The 25,135-nt window shown below is 37.1% G+C and overlaps 1 protein-coding gene across 1 annotated transcript in view; it reads right to left on the bottom strand.

The window, feature by feature from the left end:
• The window catches only part of TMEFF2 (transmembrane protein with EGF like and two follistatin like domains 2), a 248,544-nt gene extending 224,276 nt beyond the window's left edge, over positions 1 to 24,268 (bottom strand). Inside the window, exons 1-4 of the mRNA XM_060015610.2 lie at positions 23,707 to 24,268; positions 21,232 to 21,341; positions 13,536 to 13,665; positions 8,447 to 8,473 (exon numbers count right to left, since the gene is read on the bottom strand). Coding sequence (XP_059871593.1) covers positions 8,447 to 8,473; positions 13,536 to 13,665; positions 21,232 to 21,341; positions 23,707 to 23,878 — 439 coding nt within the window. The 5' untranslated portion in view covers positions 23,879 to 24,268. The remainder of the gene's footprint in view (positions 1 to 8,446; positions 8,474 to 13,535; positions 13,666 to 21,231; positions 21,342 to 23,706) is intronic.
• Between the last annotated feature and the right edge of the window lie 867 nt (positions 24,269 to 25,135).

Here is a 25,135-nt window from a genome sequence, read left to right as displayed (position 1 = left end):
AAAACCACACACAAAAAAGTTATCTTTTTTCTTTTAATTACAGAAGTCTTCCCCCCTTCCTTCAACACAGTGCGCTCTCAGCCCAGATCTTGTAAAATCACCAGTCAGATCACAACATTCTCTATGCTCCAGACGTTCAATGGCTCCCAGCTCACTCACAGGAAGAGCCCAACACCATAGGAGCGTCTGCAGGGCCAGCCCCATGTCTCTTCCACATCTCCAAGCACCCTCTCACTCACTTCAGTCCAACTAACATCCGTGATCTTCTTGGAACACCCCAGTTATTGCACCTGCTTCAGAGCTTTTGCATGGCAGTTCTCCTGGAAGACCCTTCCCTCGCTTATCTGCAAGCCTTGTTCCTTCATTTCCTCCTCATCTTTGTCCAGGCCTTCCTGATCATCCCCAATATATTAGCAACCCTCCATCTTCCCACTTTTCCCCACTTACATGGCACTCAGCATCTAACAATCTATATTTTTTCTTGTTTATTTGTTTACTATTTGGCTCTTTTCACAAGAAATAAACTCTACAAGGGCAGGAATTTTGTCTGTTTTGTTCCTTGTTTTAAATTTTACAGACTGTAGAGGATGCCATGGTGCAATGTGCACATTTCCCCCTTCTCAGCTTCTGGGAATATTGTACACAGACAGCTCACAGCAGAGTCCCTCTCCAGGTCTAGTCTGTAGCTGAAGAGAGCCACCTGGCCAGACGTAACGCTCTCTGTTTGAGGTCACCCACATCAGTGGTGATCAGTGGTGGGGTGGGAAGGCCCAGCCCCATCATCCTGATTAAGCATACTTTACAGGGGCCATCCCATATCAAGGGCTCCTTATGGGCCCTCCTGTGGCTTTTTAAAACTGCACCAGTCCTACTGTATCTGCCCAATCCTACATTCTTCCCTCCCACAGATGCTGATCCTGACAGCACTACTCAGTGAACTTCGAATGTACAAATCTCAACCTCAGAGTTTACTTCCTGGGAAACACTGCAAGGATCACAGATGAAGAAACCAAAACAGATTGTGTAAGTAAGATCCATGGTTGCATAGCTAGTAAGTGGTGGAGCTGGGACGAAACCCAGAGTCTACTTCCAAAGCCTGTGCTTTTAACTACCAGTTCCTGCTGCTACTCACACAATCATATTTCTCCAAGAAGTTAAAGTATATGAAATACCCGGGCTTCCCTGGTGGCCCAGTGGTTAAGAATCCAGCTGCCAATGCAGGGGACACGGGTTTGAGCCCTGCTCCGGGAAGATCCCACATGCCGTGGAGCAACTAAGCCCGTGCGCCACAACTACTGAGCCTGTGCTCTAGAGCCTGCGAGCCACAACTACTGAGCCTATATGCCACAACTACTGAAGCCTGCACTCCTAGAGCCTGTGCTCTGCAACAAGAGAAGCCACTGCAATGAGAAGCCCACGTACCACAATGAAGAGTAGTAGTCCCCAGTCACCGCAACTAGAGAAAGCCTGTGTGCAGCAACAAAGACCCAATGCAGCCAAAAACAAAATAAATTAAATAAATAAATTTTAAAAAAGAAAAAGTTATCAACACAAGAAGAAAAACAATGTGTAACTATGTGAAGTAATGTATGCTAACTAAGCTTTAAAAAAATTAAGTATATGAAATAACTTACAGTGAATACTTATCAAAGAAAAGAAATGGGATTAGGGAAGGGAGATGAAGGGGAAAATTAATAGAAGAGAATTGATGACAAACTATTATAGACTGATGAGTATGATTAACTTAGATAACAGACCACCAAAAAAACCCACAGGGGTTTGAGTACTACACTGAATAGAATAGATGGTTTCAGAAATAAAAATGAGAGTGGGAAGGGGGTAAGAAGATGGCATAATGAATCTCATATGATTGTTGATAGGATTTATGATTTATATAAACCACAGACTATGGGATCTGTCTGATATAGACATTGCAAACAGCTACTGCAAGAGGTAGGGTAATCTTGTAGACTATAGTCTCCTTCCTTCTTAAAATTCAAGGACTGGCTTAGTTAACATATGTACTGTTGTTGGCATTGTGGGTAAAATGCTGTTTTTTTTCTGATTATCATCCACACAGCCAAAGATTGCTGTTGTGATTAAATAAGTTAATGTTATGATAGTGCTTTTTATAAACCATAGAGCATTTTACAAACAATTATACCTGAGTTAGGCATTCTTATGGATTTATCTAATTCATGCTCTGACATCAAGCAGAACGATAATAAAATCTTTCCATCTATTTTAAAAGAATCTTTCTAAAGAGTTCAAATTCCCTTAGAAGAGCTCTGCAATGCTTAGCATCCTGATGAAAAGTCTTCCTTGTAAGTATACTGAATCCCTCAAATTGTGAATCCCTCCCATTTCTTCTTTTTTAGATTTCTATGGAAGCAATATGCCTGCCATTGTAGTTTTAAGAATTATTTACTGTTTTGAATTTTAAAACGTTATCCCTTATTTCTTATTTATCTTATAGAACTGCAGTTCCTTTCATATCAACACTATGATTTCAGTCCCCTTCAAGGTGCAGAGCTAGCTATCTCCTCTAAATACTGTGGTTGGATTTGTAGAGTTCTTATTATCTCAGCATCAGTACTTTAGACCATGAACTTAAAAATCACTAATTTAAAGATCCAAATTTCTAATTAAACCCTTCAGAGAAATTATATTCTTAGAGTAAATGGGAAAAAAAAGCAAAGGTAACAAATTCTTTTAATTTCATTTTTTGGATTCCAAAGTTCTTTGTTTATTATAAGTTTTAGTTTATTATAACCATCTTTACTATAAGCAGATATTATTCTCCTTTACCAATAAAGTAAATGAATCTCTAAGGAGCTTGAGAGTAAAATCAAATAGGTATCCTTCAAGCCAATTAAAAATCTAGAATACAAATTACCTGATTCTTAACCCAAAGCCATGTCTACCACATTGCACACAATGATTACATCTATTTTCCTAGATATGGTCTTTAAAAACCCAAATGGGTGATTCAGAAAAAAATGTTTGTGGTATCCATTTCACATTCCAAGCAATCTTCCCTGGAAATTCAATCAATTATTACCGTTCTACTGGGAAAAAAATGTTACTTTTAAGATGGTAGTTATGTGTGAAGACAAAGTACAGCCATGTTGGTAACAAAGACTTCTTCTCCTCCCTTTTCAGTTTCCATCATTCTCACTTTGTTTCCCTCCTTCTTTTATATTTTTCCAATTTCATGTTCTATTATCTTCATTCATCCTACCTTTATATTTTTCCAATTTCATTTTCCATTATCTTCATTCATCCTACCTCTATTTCATTACTACATCACAATATTGTTTCTCTTTGAGGTATAGAGAAAGCAAAATGGATTCTACTCCATGAAAACCTGAGATAAATTTCAATTGTGGTTCAGGTATCTATAAACTCATCTCCAGGCAGAAGAGTAGCTCTAAGGTGTAGGACAGCAAACGCAAGGATAGTTTCTGCTTCCTCCCCGTATGTATTGCCCTGAAAAAATCTCAAACCTTTCATACGTGGTAGAATTTTTTAGTTGAATCAGTATTTCAGATGAAGTTGCTTACAACTGACGCCTGTCAGACTTTGGCTGTAATGTGTACCCAATGGAGAAAATACATGGTGAGGCACATTGTGCTTGCCAGAACTTGACCATGACAGTAAGGTGGAGAAGGTACGGATCGAGGTCAGGAAAGGGAATGGGTATAGCAACATGGAAGAAAACATTACTTAGCCTGATATAAGAATATTTTATGGAAAGAATATTCAATTCCTTGTTATTTATAGTATACTTAACAATTTATTTCTACAGGGGATTATTTCTCTTTTGATAATTAGAATCATAATTTTCCCATTGTGTGATAAGAAAAGAATTTACATGTAAATCTCCTTGAATGTAAAGAGCTGTGTCATATTCAGCTTTACAGCTCCAGAAACCTTACCATGGTCCTCAGGTTATAGGAGGCTTGTTCAATTTGACTTAATTTCTGAATAGCATCAAATCCACATTAGAAACAATGCACATTAGAAAATTAGAAAGAATTTCTAAAAAATAATTTAAGTTCTCAAACTTGTTACAATACTGTTTTCTAGTTTTTAGCGATCTACCTATCAGAAACAGCCTAGGGTTGACAGTTTGTTGCAATGTAAATATTTCTTGTTCTATCCAAAGTATATATGAAATAAATGTCTTAATTATGTACATCCAAGTAATATTATACAAAGATAATTTGCACAGGACTATTTTGCATTAAATAGAAACATACTATAACCGATTCTGTGCGTTAAAGTCATCGTAATAACAATTATCTGGATTATTAAAATAAAAATCAGACTTTATACAAATAATGAATGTAAATTTAATTTGATTTGTTGCTGTACATATCTGACATTAATCTCTTAGTTAAGAGATTAATTATTAAAGAATTCTCGTAAAACTATATAATTGTATAAGTTGTATAAGTAGGCCCAGTGCTTCATTTTACCTCATGAATTAAAAATATACCCACTGTATCTATGCTGTATCTCTTAGAGACATTTTATTTATACAGACATTATCATACAACTTCCCATAAGATGTTACTAAAATTTAATCGTGAATTCTTCCAGACTTCTAGCAGGATAATATATTTATAATTATTTTAATAGTTAAAATATAGTTGTTATTTTACTGGACTTATTTTTTGTTTTTAGGGGTCTATCAAAAGTCTAGTTATTCCAGAAATAATTGTTAAGAGTAATGGAAAATATTAATGGTCTTATCTTTATAATATGACTGAAAGACTATGAAAGAAAGGCAGGTGTTAAAAACTATCCCTTGATCACCCACACACCCTTAGATTTTGAAAGGAGGCTCCTTTAATACTTCTTTCTTACTGCAGTGTTTGTTGCTTAAGGAAGTCTGTGGGTGGAGAAGATGTTATTAACACACACCTGTTTTCTTATTTACAGCATTCAATCTCCACATATATAAGTCCTTGAAACACCAACCCCTTTCTTTCTACTACTTTCTGAAATTCTTTGGAATTTGGTCCACATATGACCACATATTACCTTCCTATCGGACACATATATAATTAGTTATAATTTATCCTGAATTGATTTTTCGAGTATGAGGCTATCCAAAAGATTTTTTGATGTAGATGCCTTTCCAACTAAACATTTTTGTTTAAAAACAAAGAATTCCATAAATAGCTGGTCTTATATTCAAAACTAATAATACAAAAGTATTCTTTGTATTAATGAGTTTTCTTAAACACTAAAAGAAGAGGATACAGTCACTGAAATGGGAAAAGCCAACCTTTAAGATTTGTATGCAGTATTTGTTTCTTATTACTCTACAAATTACCTTGATGAATGAATGCACATTTTGCAGACCATGTTGAAGACACGGTAAACATGTTTTACTAAGTAAAGTAATAAGCCCTTTGAATTGTTTCATCTGAATAAAAAAATCGATGGTTAAAGATTTTTAAACCCTCTATAAAATGTATACAAACAAGTTAACGTAAATTTTATGAAACATTTAGATCCCTTTTATATTGTAGTAAAAATGTTCCCTCAAGTGCAGTAAATGACAGATATGTCCTTGTGCAAATAAGCTAAATTTAAATTATTTTTAAAATAATCAGGTCTAATCTTCAATGCTAATGTAATGTTTATTCGTTTAAGAATATAGGACAATCTAAAAAGTAAAAATTGACGTGTTTTTAAAGTGATTTTGGATTTGGAGGTTTAATGATATCATTTATGATAGTCATACATATAAGTGTTTTCCAAATAAAATTGTTCACTTCATTATTCAGATCAGTGCACTCCATTTGGGAATTATATTAACTTTTGTTAAAAGAAATTAGAAAAATAACCGTTAACCATCCAAAGTGCTTGCAAAGATGCCCCAATTATTAACCAAATACACGTTATTGAGAATACATCCTGCAGAGACCAGTTAGAACCATCACTAGCTAGAATTGTTGGATTAACCAAACAATCACAGGTAATTCAATCACTTCTGGTTAATTCAAAGGAAACTGATTCTGGCTCCTCTGATATTTTGGTAATAGGAACTCGGTCAGAATACAGAGCAAGTCCATCCTCTGTATAGCAGAGGTAGCAAGTCAAACGTACTTGATGTACAATCCGAAGGGTATGTGAAATGGAATTGTGCAGGTCACTCTATGTTTTGGGGTTCTAGTTATTAAGGTTTTTGTCATTTTGTATTAGAGTAAAAAAATTACAGAAAATTAAAACCATTAGTATTTCAGAGCAAAGTAACACATAGACTAGAAAAAATTAATTCAGTAAAAACAAAACAAAAACACTGTTGTGTCTCTGATTAAAAATGCAAAAGGATTATGCAGTTAGGAGTAAATACTCGTTTGCCACAACTTCCAGAACAACAACTCTTTAAAAAGAATACAACTCAGAATTAAATGGGTTATATGCTTTTTTCTTCTCAGAGCAAGGGTTATATGCTTTTTTTCTTCTCAAAGCAATTATCTCTTAAGAAGTTGCTTTGTTTTTTTTGTTTTTCTCCAAGTTACTATAAAAAGCTATAATTGAAAGGAAGAGTAAAAATAAAAAAGGAGAAAAAAATAAATGAAAGTAGTTTCTAACTAATATATGAAATTTAAGTTATAAATGTCATATTCATGAAATTTAAAATGATTTCCTAAAAAAATCACCTTATTCAGATCACAAGATAAAATAATGAACCTAAGATTCCAATATAAAATGCAACAAGGAAGAGTGAGGTTGACTTCACTGTCAATTGCCTGTGCTAATTACAGTGAACAAAAAACTGGAAACTAGGGTCTGAAAATCCACTACACCTTATTATTAAGAAAATTAAGAAATGATGTATGATATGAGGAGAAGACTCAGAAAAATGTATACCATGATGCTTTAACAAAAGGAGCAACGAAGACACTCTGTTTTGTTTTTAAAGATGCTAAAAAATTAACGAGACACTGTGTGAACAGTGGAACAGTTGAAACAACACAGTACCTGCCAAATTAAGTAGTCTACACATAAAACTAAACAGCTGGGAAATATATAGAATTTTGCATAGAACTGCTTCCTTCTAAAATCAACATTTAAAAAAATTGATTAATTTCTTAATATTCCAATAGTGAAATATCTACTCAAGGAACTATCTTTTTTCCTTTCTTTTTCTCTTTAAAATTTAATTTGCCTAGAGCTCTTCTTTTCAAAACTTCTAGGGAAGTTTTTTTAGGAATACTATATTAATCAGCTAGTGAAAAAAAATTATTAGAAATAGTAAAAGACTGTCTTAACATTAAATGACAGCCTAATGTCATATGCCTAATAACATGGAAATAAATTCATACTCTCATGGTACTGAATCTTGACTCCTATTCAGTTTTAATCTTTATGAAAAAAAATTGTGCTCCAATATGCTGCTCTAATTTTATTCTCTGGGTGTTGCTTATTTGAACTAGTTAAGCCTTTCATTCATTATATAGGGTGACTTAATAAATTTTTAAAGTGTTGCCCAAACCAGATAAGGTGAGCAGTAGAGATCTGACTTTCCTGACTCCAAGGTCTTCTTTTCCTCATCTTTTCAAATTCTTCATTTAAAAACTAAAATTTACTTGAAACATACATTTAATCATTTTATACAAGGCCTTGAGAGAATGTTTATGTTTTACTCATTCTATTTTCATTATTATTGTTGAAATTATATTTAGTTGTTTCTATTTTTTCTTGTGTATAAAGGTAGAATCTTGTTTGGATTTCATTTGGAAAAGCAGTTTGGGAAATTTACAATGAAGGTTCAATCCATAAATAAAATTTTATTTGACAGTAAGCATGTCAGATCAAATTTTAAAAGTTTCTGCCTGTCTCTTATCTTACATACTTCTTTAAATGCACAACTAAATCATTAAAACATATGTCTTGTTTTAGTAAAAATAACTATAGATTAATTTAATCAAAGAAGTAAAGACACTATCTTATTTTCACTGGCTTAAAGTTTATCTTTTTTACTTTTATGAACTAAAGCTCCTTCAGTTTCAAACTATTAATTTGATAATTATGTTCTTATATACATGATAGTTATGTATGTGTTAATATCAGCACCTTATAATTATATATTTTAAAAACCCAATATTTAAATTATTTTCTCATGAGTTTTCTGTCCTGCCAAATATGCTTGGAGGCTTCTGTTAGGAAGTTTGACATGCAAATTTATCTCAAAGTTAACTCAAACACAAACACATAAATGAATGTGATATATTCATAAATATATCAAATAATTTACATGGTATATACATTTACTTAGTATGGAGAATGATTTTTTTTGTCTTCCCTTTCCTAGAATGCAAAATGTGAATTCATCTCAGATATTTGTAATGGCAAACACATAAGTAAATATCCATGAATAATATCCACATGTAAGTCTTCAAATATATAAAAAGGCAAATCCTACCTCCATCTCCAGATCCTGATCCTGCATCTGCGGGGAAAAAAGGAAATAATTTGTTTTTGCTCGAAAAACATCTTCAAAAAATGTGTATGACTTTATTAAAAAAAATTCATGTTTATTTTCTCCATTAATATGGTACTATAATTTTAAAAATTACTAATATTTAATTTGAAAAACATATTCACATCAATCTAATTTCTATACTGTAACTTATAAAATAAATTCCTTATTATTTTCATTCTTAAACTTCATGAACAAAGTATTATCTAGCTTTGGAATAATTCCTAAACTTGACTATGTTAAAACTTCTCATTTTTATTTTAATCAAGATGAATTTGGTGCCTTTAACACAACAAATTAAAAATGAGATACTTATAGCAATCAGTGAGACTTAGAATTAAACAGTCTAAGACTTGTGGCAAATAAACACATAATTAAGGCTTATATTCTTGTACATTGCATTACAAAGGGAAAAACAGTTTAAAATGAACATCTTTTTATATAGAGATAATATGTTTTCCAAATTCCACAATTGTGGATGAGTCTATATGCACCCAAAAGCATCTTTCAGTTTTGAAATCAGTGGAAGAGTGAGCTTAACTTTTGCCTTTGTGATTAAAAGTGGCTATACCCTAGGTGGTGCTGGCAGAAAAGACAATAACCTCCCTCTGTCTTTCTCTTTGTCTGCGTCTCTCCCCTCCCTCCCACACAATTACAACTCCTGAAAATTGTCAATTTCTGAGAACTCATTTCCCAGAAACACTCAATTTCCTAGTTTAGAGTCAAGACCATGGAGTTTCCATTTGCTTCCACCTGTTAAGTGGAGACATCATCTTCCTTTTATCTCCCCACTTCCTTCCATTCTAAATACATTTGGCTATGTATTTTTAATGTTAATACTGGGAAATAAGACTAATACTAGTATTCTTTGTCTGATATGTCCTCAGTTTACATTGAAATCTCAACCAGCGTTCAAGACCTATATCAAATGTCATTTCTACGAATTAGTGTTTGCTGTTGTAGACCAATTAAAATAAACTACTACTTCTACTTGTTTGCCTCCATGACACTTTGTTGAGAGGCACTCACAGAAAGAGGCATGATGTATGAAAATCTACAGAAGGCTGACACAGGGAAGAATGGATGCCTCCCCAGTAGTTTTCTTTGTCATTATGTTAGACATTAGCACTGTCATGAAGGAGCAGTAGTTTGAATTGTCAGCCTTGGTGGAGACCCAGACTAACTTAATTCACAAGGTTTAACCCTTTATTAAATCAGAACATCAAGTCATTAACTGCTTACATGACTAAGAAGCAAGTCACTGGGCCAGGCTATCCTTTCCTTAAAGGCAAGCTAATTGGTAAAACAATTTATAATAAAAACCCTTTTTAGTAAATGTAGACTCAAATAAGGATTCTAATAATATGATTTGATTGTTTTAAGGTAACAGATAAAGAAAGGCTGATACATTCATCTTTATAATAGGAAAATAGTCCTGTCAACTGAACTGAGTCCTAAGTCACAGCACAATCACTTTGGACAGGACAGTGCTTGAATGGTCAATATTTGTCAAGTCTCCTTTTTGTATCTTTTTACAGCTAGAATTTTAACTGACTTTATTTGAATTAATTTGAAAGCTTAATTCAGTATTACTTATCAGATCATCAGAGGCTAATAACAGGTTGTACTATTACAGCATTAATACATTCTACCTGTGTTTTAGTTGAATGTGTATAGTTTCTTATTCCTTTCCCACTAAGAGTAAATGTCTTTAAATCAAGAACCATGTCTTGTTTAGCTCTCTATACTTCCACACACATAAGAGAAAATGCATAAAAGCTTATGTATTCCAAGCTCCAAACATACTCATTGGACAACATAAGGAACATTATTCAACCTTCTTAAGCTTATTGGTCCTCTAGTCAATGGGTATAGTAATGTCTATCTCATTGGACTATTTTGAGGATAACTGCACAACAGCACATTTTAAATGCTTATCACTATGTCTAGAACATAATAGTTAAAATTTTGAGTGAACATCTTGCCTATTCATCTATACGTTTTCTGCTAAGTACATATGGCTGGAGAAAATCAAGAAAAATGGCAGTAGTATTTTGGCTTGTATTCCCCATGTATGTTTCTAAAAATTCAAGGACCATGATCCTTAAGACAATTTGTGTTTGATTTGACCCAAATTAAGTAGCTAGTGAAGAAAGGAGGAATAGGCTGAAAAAAAATGGTCACTTAAGTCCATGGCATCATTATAAAATAGTGATGGGGGGCTTCCCTGGTGGCACAGTGGTTGAGAGTCCGCCTGCCGATGCAGGGGACACGGGTTCATACCCCGGTCCGGGAAGATCCCACATGCCGTGGAGCGGCTGGGCCCGTGAGCCATGGTCGCTGAGCTTGCGCATCCGGAGCCTGTGCTACCTTATTAGTGAGACAGAAACACCTAAGAAAAGAAGTCATGCTGTTGCACCTGAATCTGGGCTCCTAGTCAATACATTTCTTATAAGGCAAAAAAGTGAAATTGACAGTGAGGCTATTGAGCAGACTGCCCAATAGGAAGCCATTTTCCAGACAAAAAATGATTTGTAAGTTCAATGAAATGTAATAAATATAAAGTTTTATCTTCTACTGCCTTTTATTCCTAGACATCACAACTTGTCACCTCCATTCAGTGTCAAATAGCATTAAAAAAAAAAAAAAGGAGGGCTTCCCTGGTGGCTCAGTGGTTGAGAGTCCGCCTGCCGGTGCAGGGGACACGGGTTCGTGCCCTGGTCCGGGAAGATCCCACATGCCGCGGAGTGGCTGGGCCCGTGAGCCATGGCCGCCGAGCCTGCGTGGCTGGAGCCTGTGCTCCTCAACGGGAGAGGCCACAACAGTGACAGGCCCGCGTACCGCAAAAAAAAAAAAAAAAAAAGGAAAATCTATGAAGAAAAGAATAAGAATCTCTTTTAGAACAAAAGTCAGAATTCCAATTTATTTACAGTCAGACCTGGTTAATCAAAATTACTTTGGTCCCGCCATCATTATTCAGATCAAAACTTTTAGATTTACAAGTCAATGGAAGATGCATTCAGCAAGACCAACTTACTAATTAAATCCTGCAGAAATCTAAGTCTGTGAACAAGCTAGGGATGGATTACTCAGTTGTGATTAAATTTTCTACTTAGTCAAATGTTTATTTTCATAGTACAACCAACACATTAGGGATTAGAATGGAAAGACTGAATGAATCAGAAGAATGTGACTGCATGTGCTGACAAGAACTTGGAGGTTGGAAAGTAAGAAAGAGAGATTTTGCTACCATTGTTAGCCAACCTATAACTTCATGACTGCTTATTGTGACTACTGCCCACTGATCCTCATTGGCTATTGTCAGAGACACACAGATATCCTATGTGATCTTGAATAAGCAAATCCATTCCTCAGTACTCTCTAGTATTTGCCTACATCACTCCTGGTCTAATAACCCTCACATGTTGCTCTTACTTCCATGCATTACTTCTCACTCATAGATTGAATGGCAATGATCTGTTAGCTCTAGCAAATAAGCAAGGGATGCACCAGTCCAACTTGCCTCCCAATCACCTTTGCAGGAAGGACATCCACATTGTGAGGCAAAGAATCAAATAGGAGAAAAGACTACTTAAAAACCAAAACCAAAACGAAAAAGCCTACATCATTGTTCATGAGGAATGATACCTTTCTCTTCTGCTAATTCTTAGAAACTTCGGTAGTCACCAGTACAACCTGGAACATTGTCAACTGCTAACAATCAATAGGCCTAAGATAATGTTTTAAAGCAGAAGTCGCCAACCTTTTCGGCACCAGGAACTGGTTTTGTGGAAGACAATTTTTCCACGGATGGGGGTGGGGCGGATGTTCAGGCGGTAATGCGAGCGATGGGGAGCAACGGGGAGCAGCAGATGAAGCTTCGCTGGCTCCCCCTGGTCTGTGGCCCAGGGGCTGGGGACCCCTGTTTTAAAGAATATGAGACTTTCCCTTGCTCATTTACCACTCTGCCCCAGCCATCATACACATAATTTTAAATATAATTCCCTAGAATAGAAATACCTGTTATCTGAGAGAGACTTTCAATAAAATAGATCTTTCTTTATATTATTCTATATTTCCATTTTTGAAGAAAGTCCTTATATCATTATTATTTTTCTTGAATATGCTTATACCATCTAATTCCTCAGAAATTATGACTTTCCAGGAAGATGTTTATTTGCCATTAAGAACAACTATCAAGGGACACTAAAGTTTCTTTAATATATGTGATTTTAGTGTTTCAAGCCTAACCTGAAAACTCAGCTTCATTTTACAGCATGGCTTTAAAAAGTTGAGCTGTATTCCTCTTTTTTTTTTCCTTCCTGTAATGCTATTCAGCTCTAATAACCATTGTACTCAAAAGGAAAACCTGAAAAACCAAAGAGCCTATGAAGTCACTCTTCTTCCTTACTTTCTTTAGAGCATTCTTGGTACAATATAACTAAAAAGCTTTGTGGGAGCCCAGGCTGACTGTGTCAGAAAGGACAGATGTCATTAGAAGTCATGTCTATCACCAATACATTCTTCAATATAATCAGCTCACTGTTAAGAGGAGTATTTTGTAGGGCTGCTAAGGTTAGACACATCTTAACTTCCAAACCCAAATCTGCAAACTGCCTTCCACCAGACGATCCTATTGTTGCAAACAAACAATCAATCAAACAAACAAACAAACTTTATTCATGCATAGATAAGTTTCTTATGTTTGGAAGCTGAGCAGTCAATCTAGATTTCTAATTATGTTACTCAGCTGTCTGTACTTCATTAAATAACATACATATTAAAATCTACCAATGTTCTTATGGTACATTTATCTTTCTTCCAGAAGTGACTTGAAATGTAAAAAGACATAGAATAAGAATAATGCATACTTTGTATGAAAGAATAAGAGGCTTGTCTAGCTAATAATATATAGTCTGGATTATTTATTTGGATAACGATAAACAGGCCATAACGTGAAAAGCAAGACATGGTTTTTGGATTCAGAACCCATTCCGAAGGTTTTCGGGAGTCTTCAGGATCACATACATACCTGTGGCACATGATCCTTCAGACACCACCAGTATCTCACTCTGCTGTTTGCACGCAGCCTGCCGCAGGTAACACTCATTCTGGTAGCTCTCCCCATTGGAGCCACACACAGGCACATAGTCACTGTTGCACTGGGGAGCACACAGATGTAAGCCTATGGTTAGTACTGGAGTCTGCATGCCTCTTACATCTTGAACAGAAATCATCATTTACAAAAGAAAGCACTTGTCTTCATTTTCAGTGATCCCCCTTGTATCCAGCAAGTCTTTGACCTTGTAAGGACACCATTCAAAGATACACAAAAGCAATGTCAAGTCATCTGATTCAGATAGGGGGAAAAAGAGCTTCTAAACTGATCGGGCAATTCCAACAAAGTGATAGGACAAGCAATAATAAAAAGATATAACAACAAATGCATCAATATTATTTAATTTTTTTTCTAATATGTGGCCCATAGGGTTTGGTGGAAAAAAATCAGAACATGTTATAGTATTCAAGCTATTCAAAAATAGTGTCTATCTGTGTTTGGAGCAGAAGTATATAGCTGAAATGCCAAAGAATTCAGTTACTCCTTAGTATGTTTTTCCTCTGTTGAATTTGAATCTTTACAAATTTCTAAATATTTGGATAAGATATTTGAATTATTAATTTTTCATATATTTTTAGACCATTGGATATTGATGTAGATACAGTGTAGAAAGAAATAACAGATCATAGAATACAGAAAAAAAATCAACAACTACTGAACCATATGTAAACTTGATTGACTTCAAAAATATGACTTAACCTATATTCCATAAAACAAAAAGTTCATTTTTAAACAACCTCATTACAAAAATGTACACATTTTACAATGGAAATTAGGCAACCTACAGGGTGTACTCATGATAATGTGATCACACTCTAAGGCATTAGAGATACTTGGCTGTGTCCTATACCTGCTAATTACGCCACTGATGTGATCATCTTCTGATGTGCTACATTGTTTAATTATAACAGATGTAATGATCAAGACAATTATTTATAAATACTCACCCATGCCAGAAACTAAGTAAAACAAATCATACCTATACATGTATGTGAAAACACTTTTCTGTTTTCTACTTCTTATTAAAATATTTGGATTTTTCATGTGCTAATTCATAAGACATATAAAATAAACCAATAATTTAGTGAGATGGCTAGGGTTTTAATATATGTGATAATAAACCTAAAACTCTATCAAAAGTTAAATTCAACTCAAGGATTTATGCAAAAAAGCAAATTCTCAATATGGTTATAATCTGATGATAAAAACCTGAGATTCATTTTCTTTATTTTCTTACAATATCTGTACTTCCTTACCAATCAACCGGTTAGCTCTTGTTTGTTGCCTTTTTGTAATAGCTTAAACATCCTAACCATTTTTTAAATGGTATAAAACAGTGTTCTCTGAAATGACAGTTTTTTGAATCTGACTCTACAGCTATTATTGAAAAACTTAAATATAATTTTTAACTAATAGTTATGTACTATTCTCCTAATAGTAAATTCAAATTGTACGACACTCATAATCACCATAATTGCTAACCAGATAATTTAGATACTAAATCATATCTATTTAGAAATTATTTAAATATGATTAAAATGATTGAAACATTTTAAATATACCATATTTTTAAAATCTTTATTTCTACAATTTATAATCTAGACATTCTGGAAGGTTCTGTATAATAATTCCTTTCCACAGTTACACTATACGGCTACCAGACTCAGTCTATCTACATTATTATATTTTAAAAACACTATTTTGATAGGAACTTTTCACTCCTGAGGATCTTTAATTCAGTAGGCAATTCACTTCTGACCAGGTGATACCTGTGTAAGGGCTGTCTTTCACAAGCTTTCCAAATATATATATATATACCTAAAGACTGACCTACCATAAAACTGAACATCTTTATCACTACTGAAAAATAAAAGGCAATAAGAAAATGTCAGTAAAGAGTTGAGTTTTCCAATAAGCAATACTGAAGAGACACCAAATAAATAGAGGTGGTGCTCATGCCAGAACCATGGCCAGGGAGGCAGGTGGATGGACAGGTGCTTGATAAATGGGCTGTGTTCAGTGTCAGGGACAGGAGAATGTAGGGAGGATTTATGAGGACCCACTACCACTACAATGGTATCTGAGGACATGGAAGAGGGACAAGAAAGAAGTGACCAGCTGGTAACATATTATAGTCGGTAGACTTGCTGACCTTTTCAGTAGGCAGATGAGAGTCATAATTAGTGTGAACGGCTGGGCTAGTTAGCTTCTCATGCTTGGTTCCTAGCTTCTTGTCCCAGATTACCTTTTAATCTCCATCTCCAGCCCTGGTTACAATACTTTGCGTGTAGATTACTTGGGCCCATGTTTTCTTCTCTCTAATACCTAGAATTGCTCTATTTATCCTTCTCATCTACTTCTGTAGATTATTCAGATGTAGTCAGAAGATGAGGAGTGAGGGGTGGGAAGTATTTATTATCTCTGTCAAGTGCTAGTACACAATGCTGATATGCATCTTAAAATATCGAATAAACTGATAAAGCGCTCATATGCCACTTCTGAAGGATGTAGTAAGCCAAATGTGAACAGTGCTAAAAACAGAGCTGCCAAGTTCTATGCACAAGCCAAAAGGAAGATTTGTATGGAGTTGAAAAGAGCTTAACTGTAGATAATCAGCACGATGCTTTTGGCCCTTACTACCATGACTTGCACTCATTAAAATGAATAACACATGGAGGAAGCACACTCTAAATCATTAAGGCTCAGGAGTGGAAGTCTGGTCCCAGGTTCTCCCATTTCTCTCACTGCCTTAGTGTAGGACCTTGTGTATATCACTCAAAAATGAAATGTTTAACAAGCTTATAGCTTAGTTCCCCCATTCGAAATGGTTAACTGGGGCATTTGGGAGGATTAAGAGTCATGTTTCAAAATGCTTTGGAATACTCTTTTATAAAAAGAAATGTAAATTATGTGCCTTTCATGATATATATTTTAACTAGCAGAGTTACCAGCTAACATCGACACTGAAGCATGCATGTCTAAAATTAGAAAAATAAAGGAACACAGGCTAACCCTAAGTACAAAAAAATAAGCTAACTACTACATTAAAATATGCCAAATTATTGGAAATAATTTTCAGTGGTAATTATGAATACTGCTCAGTTTCAGAGGAAGGGACAGATTCAGATGTTAGGTGACTTGCTAAAGGCCACATAGTTGGCTGGTAAAGAAAAAACAAGACTCAGGGCCAGATGGTTAAGCTCATAAATGTATGTGTTGTCCAAACTTCCTCTCCGGGGAAAAGTGATTCTGCTTCCTTCAGATGTTTTAAATATCTTAAGTTTATTTTCCAAATATGTGTTGTTTCAGTGAATGATTTTGTTCCAAAATGTCCACATTGCTTAAGAAAGCAGCAACACGTCACACCCGTGGATTCAATGAATATATGGAATTTGTTTTGCTACAAATGAACAAAAAATTTATGTGAGAAATTTTTCATACGATGTATTGCTTGTTTGGTTAATAAGAATTTCTTTTAACTGAGATTTCAGCAACTAGAAGCTATGTATAACTTACATTTTATATATTGTCAGCACCTTCCATAGAGTCTGGCATATAGAAGGCGCTCCACAGATGTTAAGTGAATTCTGTTATATTCCCGGTTGTCAAAGGCTTAGGAATAATGGCTTAGGATATGGCATGTTTCTCTTCCAAAAAAGAAAGCGATAAAAAACCCACATATGTCCCAATGCTTTGATCATTCCATAGGTAACTTTTACTTCTCTGTGACTACAATTTTTCATATGGAAATTTTTTTATGATTTTAAGTGAGTGGGCAGGCCTGTGACTATGGTGAAAGTGACTCTGTGTGACTTCTGAGGCTAGGTCGTTAAAGGATACAGCCTCTACCTGGCTCTTTCTCACTCTCTGGATGCTTGCCATTGAAACCCAGCCACTGTGCTATGAGGAAGCCCCAACTAGTCCAAATGGAGAGATCCACATGGAGAAGGACCAAGGTCCCCAGCTGACAGTCCAGTGAGAGTCCTGAGAAGAGTACAGAAACAAGTCTTTGAGTTCCCTCCCCGGCTCAGCTAACACCAAGGGGAGCAGAGATGAGCTGCTTCCATTAAGCCCTGTCCAACTGCAGATTCATGAGCAAAATAAATGTTCATTGTTTTGAGCCACTAAGTTCTGGGCAATTTGTTATACAGTCCTAGTTACTGGAACAATTGCAGATCTAAAGTGTGGCTTATTAAATGAAAACATTTCACATTTGAATTAAACGATACCTAAAAAGCATAAGGCTTCATCATATTTTTAAATTATAAAGTGATCATTGATCATTACATACTAATTGATATGACCAGTGCTATTAATAGCTGCATATATGTCTTCTTTTCGTCCCCCTTCCTTCTCTTATTCATCTACCCATCCATTCATCCATCCATCCATCCATCCATCCATCCATTCATCCATCCACTGTCTCTAAATTTTCGAAACACAGCTGATTTACCAGAATGACCAGGATATCATTTGGTATATAGAGAGGAAGGTAGGATGCATGAGGTTGCAGGCCATTTCTGGAACTTATATCATCATCCAAGAATTAGTTGTACTACTTTTGATATCGAGTTGTCTACAATAAACTGGTACTTCTGTTGTTGTTATAATATTTTTATTTGCATGTAGAATGTCCTAGAAAAAATTAGATTGGTGTCAAAGGACCTAGGTTCTGGCTTTAGGATCACCACTTAATGGTAAGTTATTTATATTTATGGGTCTTAATTTCCTTATCTGTAAAAGGAGGAGAAAATAACTATCTCACTCAATTGTGAGAAACAAATGAGATAACATGTTTGAAGGGTAGAATATGCTTATCATAAATCATCTAAGAGAAGTGAAGATAAATATTTGTTCACCTTAGTGCTCCAATTATAATCCAAACTGCAAAACATAGATTATACAACTCATATACCCACTTCTCTTTGAAATTTATCTCTCAGCCAGAAAGACCACATTTGGCACCCATTTTGAATGGAAGAATTTGGACCTGTTTCTGAAAGCAGGAGAAACAGAGTAGATGACCTAAGCTAGTTTAGAACAGTATATAGAAAAATAGATTTTTCAGGACATCTGCCTTTTCATCAGACTGGGAAACAAAAAATTCTCAGATACATTTGAAAGTATTAGAAAGTACTGAGTCAAGATACTCTTAGCTTAAAATACCTATTATTCTTTCACAATTTGTGATCTTGAACTTAATTCTGCCACTCTCTATTCCTGGTATGTTCAGAGTCTAAATTTTCCACTAGGGAAATGTTTATTTTCTCCTGACAACTTTGCAACACACAAACTAATAGCAGCAGTAATCTAGTAGTAAATTTAAAATGCAACAGGCATTAGGAAAAGGAAATTTACATTTTAGTTTCTTATTCAAACTTGCATTCACTCCCCCCGCCCCCTGCAATCTATACCACTCAACGATTATTTAAATTAATGACAAATGTAACTGGCTGATCGAATGCGTAAAAAACATAAATATCTTTGTTGATAAAAGTTATACCAAAATCCTCTGTGCAACCTGAAAACTGAACACAATTTCTTTAATAAGAAAATTATAAATTTTCTTTAGTAGCATGCATCCATTTAGAATTTTGTGAACTCCTCATTTTTTTTTTCTCTTGGTGAATCTTGTTATAATTATGGCTTTCCATTTGAGGAACATTCTTCTTGGTTCATTTCATATTGTATATGAGTTCACTTCTTATGTCTACCCATGGTTATGAAAATAAGAAAAATTTCTGGGAATTACAAACTGAAAAGGAAAAAATCCACAAAATCCTGTGGGCCTTTAACTAATGATTTATCCAACTATATTTTCCCCTTAGTTAATGTTTGTATGAAGTATGACTTGCAGAGTTCTTATGTTCCATCTCTCTCAAGTAGTTCACTGAAAGAACATAATTACATTGTTCAGTATGGCTAGAGACCTTAGAAATTGGTGTTGCATGAATATTAAATATGCATTAATATTTCCAACACTATCATATGGTCTAATGACTGTAACCTGGGCACAGCAATACTTACCCACCAGGTGGTGGTGCACTTTACAAATATCAGCTGTTTATTACTTTTCTTAGGAAGAAAAAAATGTCCAAGAAGTTTCTAGCTTAACTATAAACCATTCAAAACCATATTTAAATGTGAATTCCCTTCTTTTTCTCACTGGGAGGTTGAACTTAACCTAAAATATTTAACTTTCATCAGCAATTCTAAATATTACATACAGTTGGTCCTCCAAATTTGGGGGTTCCAAATCCGCAGATTCAACCAACTTCAGATAGAAAATATTTGAGAAAAAAAAATTCCAGAGAATTCCAAAAAGCAAAACTTGAATTTTCCACTTACATAGCATTTACATTGTATTTACAATGTTTACATTGCATATACATTGTATTATAAGTAATCTAGAGATGACAAAGTATACAGGAGGATATGCATAGGTTATATATAAATTCTACATAATTTTATATAAGGGACTTGAGCATCCTTGGATTTTGGTATTTGTGGTGGTCCTGAAACCAATCCCCATGGATACTGAGAGACAATTGTACTATAACAAATTTTAGACCAGAATTTAAGTTCTAATATTTTATTTGTTTTATAGCCTTTTTAATTTTTTTTTAAAGTTTTGCTTACAATCTTGGAAAAATTTTCCCTTATCCCCAGTATATACTTTCATTAATGGGAATATTTTCTAGTTGAACCGTTTGTTAGATTTGATGTGTATTTTAAAAAGTAATTCAACAACACTCAAAGGTGAACGTAAGATATCAGTACAGCATCTCTAATACTTGAATTATAAAAACATATTGAGAGAAAAAAAGGCTTATATTTCACATGGTAGAAAGCATTTGTTAGATGATGACTATAATAATGACACTGGGTTCTATCTTTAATAAATACTAATAACCTAGTTTTGATAATACCACAACTGCAATCGCTCTCTCTTTTAATTTTTATTTATTTTTTTAACATGAGACAAAAGAACATCTTCCTCATGTTTATGAAATAACTTTTGTCTATTTGCACTCTTTTGGATTCCTGGGAGATTCGGTTGTAACTGAATGTGGTATCCATGAAAAGTTGACAAATATTAATAAGTGCTGTGATTTCCAAACTAGCATAGTAATTTTAAAGTCACATTGATAAGGAGTTCATTTAAAAACTTAACCAGATTGCCAGGATAATAAAACCCAAGACCATTAAAACAGAGAAATATGACCGAAAGAAGATAGCCCCAATCAAAAAAAAACAAAAGTATAAATCCACACTTCTAATCCAGCAATGATTTTGACTATTATTCCCAGTAGTTGACTTATAGCATGCATGTTAGAAGGGGCACAGAAACATAATTTTCCTTTGACACACCAAAAGAACAACCTGAAGCTTTCTACCTCCAGTGGCATTTATAACTGTGGCACATACATTTCTCCAAAAAGCTGTGCCTTTTTGACATCAGTTGGCTCTCTTGCCAGTACTTTTGTTTGGTGCCAGCTTTCCTCTTAGCTTCCATAGCTATAAATTGCCAAGTGATGGGCTGTAAAAGAAGATCTCTGCTTCGTCGTCTCATTAATGAATTAGAAGATGCAAATACCAGACTTCTTACCTTGAACTGACAGACGCATGTCACAGTGTCTCCAATTCTTAAACATTCCCCATCAAATTTACAGGTGTTGGTGTCACAGAGGAAGAGATCATTTTCTCTGTCATCATAACCTCAAATTTAAAGAGAACATGCCAGTCATTAAATGTTATAGACTTGAACAAAAAAAGAAATATCTTGAAGCTTTAAAAGAACTGCCCTAAATCTTAATTCCAACAACCACAGCTGTACTGCAAGGTCATTCTTTACTGACAACCTAAAAAAATTCTAGTTAAGTGATTAATGTTAGTTTCTTTTTTTCACTATTCTTTTCTAGTCAGTTGTCTTTAATATGCTTTTTTGATAATGCACTTTTATTTTAGCTTGGGTTAATACTGGCAGTGGTGGATGAATATTTAACACTTGCTTCTTAGCTTCCTTATTATTTTCTCATTAAGTAGACTATAGTTTATGACCCCCAAACTTCACAGTTTAGAAAAGAGCTGGTGATGGTCTCAGAATGCCTTTTACCATTTCTTTATCTTTAATCATTCTTTTGCTTTAAGGTCTGCAACAACCCCTTATTTGGAATTTTTCCAGACAAAGAGGAAACAAAGCCCCAATAATAAAGATAAACAGGCACAGTGTTTTCTCTGATGGTCTGTCTGGCTCAAATGAAGATTGATCACCTCCAAGTTAACAGGGGTAAAAAGGGGTGCCAGGTTCTTGACAATCTGCCTGGAAGACCAGTTTATTTTCTTTAGTTTCTGCAGATCCTTATAAGATATCTGGTAATAATGAATTTCTTGATTGTCAACCCCAATTTCATATTTAAGTTAGTTAGTTCCTAAAACAGTACCATAGTTAGGGATGAAACAAACTAGTCATGTTGGGCTACAAAGCTATCAACATTCCAAACAATTGATTTTGCAGGTTACTTAATATTCCTATGATAAAGCACCTAAAAAAGTGATTAGGTACCTGCAAAGTGGAACTTAGTCTATCCAAAATAACATATATGCATGCATGAGCCACGAATAAGTTAAAAAAAACATGCTGAGTTTTATAAAAATGCCAAATTTACAAATTGCAATTTAGAAAGGGCAATATATTGACCCAAATCTAACAAGGTTGCAAATCTCAACTTGTCTTTAAAAAGTGCAAACTACAATAATGTATAATAATTTTCCTTGTGGAATTTACATCAGTAACTACCCAGGACGACATATTCTTTTATCCTATAAGTTACAGTTGGTCATTCCCTCTTCTCCAAAGTTACATACATTTCAGCTCACACACATCCCCGAAAGCCACTTTATTCAGAGCTAGATTCAACTTCCGTGGAATTATATATACAGAAGATGAAAAATTACATACACACTTGCTAAAACTAGAACAGACCAGACCTTGGGGACAATACCCAGGCATGTTAATGCAGTTTAAAATGCCAGTGAAATCACACCACAATCCCGCCGGTAGATTATGGGCTGTCATACTGAAATGCGAAGCTACTCGGACAGTGCAGCAACTCCCATCCTCGGGCCCTATTTAATTAGGAGGCTTCAGCACAGCAAAGCTTGCCAAGCTCTCGCGTTCAGACTCGGAAGGGACCCGAGCAAGCAAGAAGAGCGCCTGACGCACTCCAAGGAAGCCTGCCCAAAAATGGAGGAGTCAGCGCCCAGTGGGGTCAGTTTTGCCCTCCGCCCGCCTACGCGTGAGCCTGCCCGGCCTTGGTCATGCACAGTCCGGCCTGGTAGACGGGCGAATGGTTCTTGTCTCAACTTCCTTCGACCATCTAGGAGCTTGGGGAGGGAGGCAAGAGAGAGGCAATTCGGGGATGCAAAAACAACGTCTTTTGCAGCCAGCTAGAGAAGGAGGATGTGTATGCATGTTTGTGTGTGTGTGTGGAGAGAGAGAGACACACGCAGAGACAGAGAGAGAGAGGCAGAGAGAGAGTAACTAAATCTCTTGAAACACAAGCTCCTTTAGAATTTCTGTGACCTGGTCTTGAATGCCAGACAAGTGCACCCTCATGGCACTTTTGCCAGTAATCAGTGTTTCCTCTGCAGTCACCATTTGATTTATTGCTTTCTCGCTCGTTCTTTCTCATAAACTTATTTCTCTCTCTTTTTTGCTAGACTTTTTTCTTTAGTGACAGAAGAGGTTCTGTTTTAATGTTTGCCCAAGGATTGGTGCTCTTTTCAGTGAATCCACAAAACCATCCCGTTTAATATTTCTTAAAATCTCCGCAAGTTTAAGTGCAAGGATGCAAAGGTTCCTACACCTGCGCTTTCTGTCCTCCCCAGGACCCCCGCCCCCTTCCTTAGCGGCCTGGAACAGTTCTCTGTGCTCCTCTGGGTGGAGGTCGGTGGTCTCAAGGGTTTGGAGCGGTTGGAGTCGAGGGGCTTGGGGAGACGCACTTGGGGAGGTTGGTCTGTACTGGAAACGCGCGTTTCCTCTGAGGGGTTAAGGGGTCGGGGGCTGGGGTTCTGGACTTACCAGAGCAGTTCCAGCCGGTGGGCGTTTGGCAATCACTTAAGGAGGTAGGGAAAGCTGCGAGCTTCACCGGGCGGGCTACGATAAGTAGCATTACAGGCAGCAGCAGCAGCCAGCAAAAGCCCTCGCAAAGTGTCCAGCTGCTGCACTGCCGCGGGGACTCCCACAGCACCATGACTAGTTCGCGCAACTCTGCAGCAGCAAACGGCTTCCGAAGAACACAAGATCGCGGGGGTCAGGCAGCGGGCTACTGAGCATCCCGCGGACAGCGGCAGCAGAGGCGGCGGCGGCGGCAGTGGCACCTGACGGGGAAGCAGCAGCCAAACCCGCGCATGATCTCCAGAGTTTCAGCAACATCCAGTGACCCGGCTCAGCCCCGGGAGCGAGAGGGTCGTGCACCGAAAAGCCGCACCGGAGACGAGGTAAGCTGCTGCCATAAGCAGAGGGCTCTGGCAAGCCGGGGCAGCAGGAGGAGACCGGAGTCCAGAGGGAAGAGGAGAGGAGCCCAAGGGGGCTGGGTGGAGGGAGAGTCAAAGCGCCCAGCAGCCTAGCAGCCGCCTCTCGCGCTCTGCCGCCCGCATCCCTCTGGCGTTTGGGAAGCAGCAGGTCCTTAGCCCGCCCGGGATCACGTGGGAAGAGGCAGTCGGGCGTTGATTGGCGGAGCGGGATGCAGGTCCCGGAGGGAGGGGTCGGCGAGGAGGTGCTAGGAGGAGACGACGGCCGACGCCACAGATGGGCTAGCTCACCAGGCGCTGGCCCGAGTGGGGCTAGGCGGGGATGGCTCAAGTGAGAATCGCGGGCTTCAGAGCGGGCGACTCCCACACCTTTAAATACCACCTGCCCTTTCACTCTCCGCCGCAGGACGCCCCCTACCGAGCGCTGGGTCAGATCTCGCGCCCCTCTTCCGTGCGTGACCCCGGGCGGCGAGCGCCCGCCGCGGCTGGGTGGCGTCTCTCTGAGCTGGAGCTGGTGAGGGTGGAGGTGGCTGAGGAGCGGTCGCAGCAGGGAGGAGAGGGGAAAGAGGGCACAGAGGAGAGGGCGTCCTGCTGGCGCCCGGCGTTCTAGCGTGCGGGAGCGCGCGCCTGGCTCTAACGGCATGCAGCTGGGAATATCGCCGCGGAGAGCCCACGGACGTTTCTCTAGGGAGCAGCAGGAAGCAGGAGAGGGTGAGAGGCGGTGGTGTGAGTACAGCTCTGGCTGGCCTGGAAGAAGCAGCAGTTCCCACAGGAGCCTGCGAACCTCAGGCTGCTCAACGAGCGGGCTCAACCAGCCAGCCAGGCTCTCTCTCCGCGCTCTCTCTCTCTCCCCTCCCCTCCCTGGCCCCTCACAACCCAGAATCAGACCGAGGAGTGGGAGGTTTGAAGCCCTCTCCCCACCAAACATTCGTCTCCAGCCGGGAGCCTATTTGTGCGGCTGGCTGCCTGGGAGGTGC

Source organism: Delphinus delphis, chromosome 7 (assembly GCF_949987515.2).
Source record: "Delphinus delphis chromosome 7, mDelDel1.2, whole genome shotgun sequence".
Classification (NCBI taxonomy): domain Eukaryota; kingdom Metazoa; phylum Chordata; class Mammalia; order Artiodactyla; family Delphinidae; genus Delphinus; species Delphinus delphis.
Note: the sequence above shows the minus strand (reverse complement) of the source record. Positions and strands in the feature narration are given on the sequence as shown.